At 46.2% G+C, this 6,838-nt stretch overlaps 1 protein-coding gene across 1 annotated transcript; it reads right to left on the bottom strand.

The window, feature by feature from the left end:
* Window positions 1–3,706: 3,706 nt before the first annotated feature.
* On the bottom strand, window positions 3,707–4,532 carry LOC132872937 (C-X-C motif chemokine 11-6-like). The gene is made up of 4 exons (XM_060908079.1): window positions 4,419–4,532; window positions 4,195–4,321; window positions 4,013–4,102; window positions 3,707–3,916 (listed from the first exon to the last, which is right to left on the bottom strand). The coding sequence occupies exons 1-4, from the start codon at window positions 4,474–4,476 to the stop codon at window positions 3,904–3,906; spliced, it is 288 nt and encodes a 95-aa protein (XP_060764062.1). The 5' UTR covers window positions 4,477–4,532; the 3' UTR covers window positions 3,707–3,903.
* Window positions 4,533–6,838: the final 2,306 nt, after the last annotated feature.

Raw genomic sequence — 6,838 nt, 5'->3', positions numbered from 1 at the left:
CGGAACGCATACCACCTCATCCGTATCCGACAGGGAGACGAGTGGAAGACTGCCTTTAACACCCCGTCTGGGCACTACGAATACCAGGTGATGCCCTTCGGACTCACCAACGCACCAGCTGTTTTTCAGGCCCTAATCAACGACGTCTTAAGGGACATGATTAACCTATACGTTTTTGTCTACCTCGACGACATCCTTATCTTTTCCAAGACCGTGCAGGAGCACCGCCACCATGTCCGCCAGGTTCTCCAGAGGCTGCTACAGAACAATCTGTTCGCCAAGGCCCAGAAATGCGAATTTCATGTTCCCGAGGTCTCCTTTCTGGGATTTATTGTACGGACAGGCCAACTCCAAATGGACCCTGCCAAGACCCTGGCCGTCCGGGATTGGCCTACTCCCAAGTCCGTTAAGGAGGTTCAGCGGTTCTTAGGATTCGCTAACTTCTACCGCAAGTTCATCAGGAACTTCAGTTCTGTGGCAGCACCCATGTCAGACCTCACCAAAGGGACAGGTGGATCTTATGGCTGGTCTCCTCAGGCAGAAAAGGCATTCAAAGACCTCAAGGACCGCTTCTGCACGGCACCCATTCTGGTTCTCCCGGACACCTCCCAACCATTCATCGTGGAGGTGGACGCCTCGGACAGTGGTGTCGGCGCGGTGCTCTCTCAACGTTCGGAAGGAAAGCTGCACCCCTGCGCTTACTTCTCCCACCGCCTGAGTCCTGCTGAGTCCCGGTACGATGTGGGGGATCGAGAACTGCTAGCGGTCAAACTGGCCCTTGAGGAGTGGAGGCACTGGCTGGAGGGAGCACAACATCCATTCCTGGTTTGGACTGACCACAAGAACCTGGAGTACCTCCAGCAAGCCAAGAGACTGAACCCTCGACAGGCTAGGTGGGCCCTGTTTTTCAGTCGGTTTGACTTCACCCTCTCATACCGCCCCGGCTCCAAGAACACCAAACCTGACGCACTGTCCAGACTGTTCTCTGCCACTAACAGGGAGAATGAAGTCGGGCCTATTATCCCTGTGTCCCGGATTGTGGCCCCTGTCCGCTGGGGTATTGAGGAGGCTGTCCGACGAGCCCAACGCCAGGACCCCGGTCCTGGGACGGGGCCACCAGGCCTCTTGTACGTCCCACATCAAGCCCGGGCCAAGGTTCTCCAGTGGGGTCACTCTTCCCCTCTCACCGCCCACCCGGGAGCTCGGAGGACCCTGGACTTCCTGAAAAGACGCTTCTGGTGGCCTAACATGGAGAAGGAAGTAAGGTCATTTGTCCTGTCCTGTGAGGTTTGCACCAGAACCAAGAACCCACGACAGCGTCCCCAGGGTCTCCTGCATCCTCTGACCATTCCCCGACGTCCCTGGTCCCACGTGGCAGTCGACTTTATCACGGGTCTCCCTGAGTCACAAGGTAACACGGTCATTTTGGTCTTAGTTGACAGATTCTCCAAGGCCTGCCGCTTCATACCACTGTGCAAACTCCCCTCTGCTCTTGAAACTGTGAAACTTTTGTTTAATCATGTCTTCCGAGTCTTTGGTCTTCCACAGGACATCGTCTCAGACCGAGGGCCCCAGTTCTCCTCCCGAGTGTGGCACGGGTTCTGCAAGGTCATCGGAGCCACTGCCAGCCTCTCCTCTGGGTTTCACCCACAGTCCAATGGTCAGACGGAGAGGCTCAACCAGGACCTGGAAACCACCCTGCGAGGCCTGGCTATGGATAACCCGACATCGTGGAGCACCTGGCTGCCATGGGCGGAGTACGCCCACAACACCCTGCAGTCATCGGCCACCAAGCTGTCGCCATTCCAGTGCCAATTCGGGTTCCAGCCACCTCTGTTCCCGGACCAGGAGGTGGACGCGGGGGTGCCCTCGGTCAACCAATATGTGAGACGGTGTCGCAAGACCTGGAGCAAGGTCAGGAAGACCCTCATACAGACCTCCAGAACCAACCAGACTCAGGCCAACCGCCATAGAAGACCTGCACACGCTTTCCGCCCTGGGCAGCGTGTTTGGCTGTCCACTAAGGACCTTCCACTGCGGGTGGAGAACCGCAAGCTTGCTCCTCGCTACATTGGCCCCTTCAAGGTGGTGCGCAGGGTGAACCCTGTCTCCTACCGGCTCCAGTTGCCCCGGACTCTGAGGATCAACCCCACTTTCCATGTTTCCCTGTTACGGCCCGTACTGACGTCTACGTATGCCCCTGCCCCTAGGAACCCCCCACCCCCCCGCATCTTCCAGGGGCAGACTGTGTTCACTGTGAATCGCCTGCTTGACTCCCGCCGGGTCCGCGGCGGGTTGCAATATCTGGTGGACTGGGAGGGCTATGGTCCTGAGGAGCGCTGCTGGGTTCCTGCTCGGGATGTCCTTGATAAAGAACTATGTCGGGACTTCCATTCGGCCCATCCGGATCGTCCTGGGAACGTCAGGAGACGCTCCTAGAGGGGGGGGTCCTGTTAGGACTAGGACTGTTTTGGCCTCTAGAGGCCGCTGTTATTTCCTTTTCATGTCGTGTTTATTTTGGCCTCTAGAGGCCGCCACTGTTCCTGTGTCTTGTGTTTGTGTTAATTGCCTAATTATCTTCACCTGTGTCCTTAATTAGTTTGTCTATTTATACCCCTGAGTTCAGTCCTCTTGTCACGGAGTTTTTGTGCTGTTATGTTTATCTCCAGTTTCCTTTGTACTGTGTTTTTTGATCTTCTTAGCTTTTGAATTTTTGCACTTTGCTTTTCTTTTGGATTATACTCTTTGGTTTTTTTTTTGTCTTTTGTTTTGCCCTGTATATAGTGTATATAGTTTAAATAAACCTTTTGATTCTTTTCTACTTCCGCCTCACGCCTCTGCATTTGAGTCATCCCCCTGGTGGCCTAGTGGGGGTTTGCTGGATTATCACACCAACGAACCAGGTTCGAATCCCAGCAAAACCCTAACAGGGTCGCAGGCAAGCTGGAGCCTATCCCAGCTGACTACGGGCGAAAGGTGGGGTACACCCTGGACAAGTCACCAGGTCATCACAGGGCTGACACATAGACACAGACAACCATTCACACTCACACCTACGGTCAATTTAGAGTCACCAGTTAACCTAACCTGCATGTCTTTGGACTGTGGGGGAAACCGGAGCACCCGGAGGAAACCCACGTGGACACGGGGAGAACATGCAAACTCCACACAGAAAGGCCCTCGCCGGCCATGGGGCTCGAACCCAGGACCTTCTTGCTGTGAGGCGACAGCGCTAACCACTACACCACCGTGCCGCCCTTGAACATAAAGTAATGAGACAATATCAACAATACCATTCACTGAGTATTTATCAGAGAGCGAATGAACACATGGTGCTTTTAACATCATTTTTAAAAATTCACAGGTGTGTTTTATTCACTGCTGAATTCAGTGTTTCAGTGGTGTGTGTGTGTGTGTGCAGTTTGCTGAATATCTCTGCTGTAGGTGTGGGTGTGGATTTGGTAAGGACCTCTCCTCCTCCTGTCCTCTCATTATCTCATTAATAATAGCGTCTAACATTTGTGTTATAACATGAATGAAGAGTCAGTTTTCATCTCAGTTCACACTGAGACATCATACTGACCTGATATTGGGCAAAAAGTATAAAAATATATTTGATATCTTGCACATAAGAAACACATTGTATTGCTTTCTGTAGTTTTTAAGCACTGTTATGTGCTGATTTTATTATAATTTAGTGTGTTTGGATACCAAAACAACACAATATTTTAAAGAATAATGCATGTTTTGTCAAAAACTATATACATCCAGCAATATACACAAGTAACTCTTATAAATTAAACCTCAGACATATCATATGTACACTTTTTACAACATGTTTGAATCAAGCTGTCTCTGTGCTCTCTTCTTCCACTTCTGTTCAGTAATGACACGGTGCACGCTTTACTCTGCACTCCTGCAAACACAAACACATTTTACAACTTAGTTTTGTCTCTTATATCGATAATAGAAGAATATTAAGCTTTCACACTATGTAATAAAATGAACCCACCTTTTTTCTAACGCTGTCTTGATGTATTTCTGAGTAAATTCAGATTTTGGATTCAAGCATTTTTTTCCTGCACCGTTCTTCAGAGTGACACTACAGAGATAAATAACAAGTTAGAAAACACAATAGAACTAAATTCAGTTGTATTATATATTGTTTTGGATGTTAATTGTGACTGAACTTACATGATTTCCACATTTTCACAAGATCCACTAGCAGGGTAAACTTCAATCTTGGCAATCTGTTGTAGACGAACTGCGTTAGCTGCAGGACCCTGACACAAACACCTCGATACGCTGATCTTGGTCTGTCCTGCAAACAGAAGGAAATTGTAGATTTGGAGTTTTTACAACTCTGTTGAATCGTGTTTATTATGAAAAGAGGTGCAGATGAGGATGAAGAATCTTACCTTGTACATGAACAATAAGTAGACAGGCAAACACAAGAAAAACTGCAGCAGACTTCATTTTCCTCTCGCTCTTGAACACACTCGATGCTCTGAAGATTCTGGTGATGATTTTCTTCTTGATGCTCGTTGATGATGTGAATGAACGAGTGTGTTTCCTCCTCTTTTATATGCTCAGATCGGTGTTTCCCCATCTCCCTTCCTTTTGGAGAATCACTTTTACTTTCAGTCGTACTTCCTCTGGAGCTCACTTTCTTATTTCTTAGAAATGGTTTATCTGATAGTCAGCAGTGACTGAGTCTAAATTTACTCACTGTGTTTGGGTTTTCATTTAATGAAGTCTGCAACTTTATTACTAAATCTGACGTATGGCAAACTTTACATCTAGATTCTGTGCAAAATTTATCAGAAGTTGAAGGAGCAATCATGAACTTTTCATATTAGTGAAGGTGAAATAACAACAGTTTCATTGCTAATCTCTCAAATGTTCGCTCCCACAATAATAACTGTGATTGTTACACATCAGGTCTTATTTTTGCTCTCACATCTGTTCAAGTTTAAATTGATTACCAATTCTGATCAACTGCTTGCAGCTGTTTGATGCTGAAATATCACCTTATGACTTTACAAATATAACATCACCAGGTTGTGGTTGAAAACATAGTGACAAAAAAATAGAGATTTTTTCCTTTGAAATATAGGATGGAAGTAAAAAAAAAGCTGAGTAAAATAAACTTAAGTCGAGGAACAAAGTAAATATACTTTCATAAATCCCACCTCTGGATTTCATAGGAATGAAGCTCTAACCAAAGGTCCGAGCGTTAACCCCACCCCTGACCCTTATGTTCATCTTTCTAACATTTTATACAAACTGAGGAATCTGATTTTTCCTCACTTGAGACCATGCTGCATTCAACTGAACGTTATTCATCTTTGAAACAGTAAAATATACAACTGTGTATGCACTTAAAATCTAAATATTTAGCATATACCGTATATTCACACATTCATACTTTTTTCTCTCTGAAATCACTTTTCATCTTTCTATGTGCAGTGAAATGTTCTGCTCTGAATTTCAGATGGATTTGTTGTGTTGCTGATTTCACTGTGGAAATTGCTTGTCTGGGGTTTTTGTGGAATAGTAGGCTTACAGAGAAAGGAGAACTGTTTTTGCAGTCTCAATGGTGTCAATAAAGTGCATGAGGGTAATTGCATGTGTCTCCTGAAAGCAGCAGATGAAACTGAAATGTCATTATTTCTCTTTTCAGTGGAAATGAACTGGGATATTAAATATACACGTGTGTGTCCTGGATAGGAAATGTTCAGAATTTCCTCAAAATCATGCAACAACAGAAGTTCAAATATACACATGCTTAACCTTAACCTTAATATTTCAGAGCTTTAAACCAACTTTGGTACTTTTTTATCTTGAGTTAGAGTCTCATCTCATCTCATTATCTGTAGCCGCTTTATCCTGTTCTACAGGGTCGCAGGCAAGCTGGAGCCTATCCCAGCTGACTACGGGCGAAAGGCGGGGTACACCCTGGACAAGTCGCCAGGTCATCACAGGGCTGACACATATACAGACAACCATTCACACTCACATTCACACCTACGGTCAATTTAGAGTCACCAGTTAACCTAACCTGCATGTCTTTGGACTGTGGGGGAAACTGGAGCACCTGGAGGAAACCCACACGGACACGGGGAGAACATGCAAACTCCGCACAGAAAGGCCCTCGCCAGCCCCGGGCTCAAACCCGGAACTTCTTGCTGTGAGGCAACAGCACTAACCACTACATCACCGTGCCGCCTGAGTTAGAGTCAGTGGTAAATATTGTTATGGTCAAATATCTCTGTTACACTGTTGGGGCATTTTACTGACCTGCTTTTTCTCCATTTGTCCTCTTAGAGGGAAGAGTCCACACTTCTTCTGACTGATCATCTTTATCCTATGATGATATCTTTCTCTCTTCATGGGTGTGCTCTCTTCCAGGACAAGTCTGCCTTCTTTCACAGGGCACAAGGGATGGAAATGATCTAAATCATATGCTGTTCCCATCACAATCACTAGATTAAAATGAATTCAACATCTACAGTTCCCTCAATGATCATTTTGCCCTGTAAAGTTCAGTAAAAAGGGTGAGAAAAAAATCCACCTTTTGGTGAAGTCGCTTCATCTCACACTGAAAAAATTAGAAAAATCCAATCTTTAATTGAAATAAATGTATTCAGAGAAAAACACATGTGCCACCATTATTGCCACCCCTGCATTTAATACTTTGTACAACCTCCTTTTGCCAGTAAATCAGCACTGAGTCTCCTATAACATTTTATAAGGTTGGAGATACAGAGCAGGGCATCTGAGACCATTCCTCCATACACAGTCTGTCCAGATCATCCAGGGTCTGAGGCCCTCTCCT

The sequence above is a fragment of the Neoarius graeffei genome, chromosome 24 (assembly GCF_027579695.1).
Source record: "Neoarius graeffei isolate fNeoGra1 chromosome 24, fNeoGra1.pri, whole genome shotgun sequence".
NCBI classification, from domain to species: domain Eukaryota; kingdom Metazoa; phylum Chordata; class Actinopteri; order Siluriformes; family Ariidae; genus Neoarius; species Neoarius graeffei.
This window is presented reverse-complemented; position numbering and strand designations above follow the sequence as displayed.

What these genes read in the sequence shown, in the direction of transcription:
- LOC132872937 (XM_060908079.1), bottom strand. Translation starts at nt 4,476, where the DNA reads ATGAAGTCTGCTGCAGTTTTTCTTGTGTTTGCCTGTCTACTTATTGTT. An exon ending in ACTTATTGTTCATGTACAAG is followed by an intron (nt 4,322 to 4,418) that starts GTAAGATTCTTC and finishes TTCTGTTTGCAG; the next exon opens with GACAGACCAAGATCAGCGTA. An exon ending in TGTGAAAATGTGGAAATCAT is followed by an intron (nt 4,103 to 4,194) that starts GTAAGTTCAGTC and finishes TTATCTCTGTAG; the next exon opens with TGTCACTCTGAAGAACGGTG.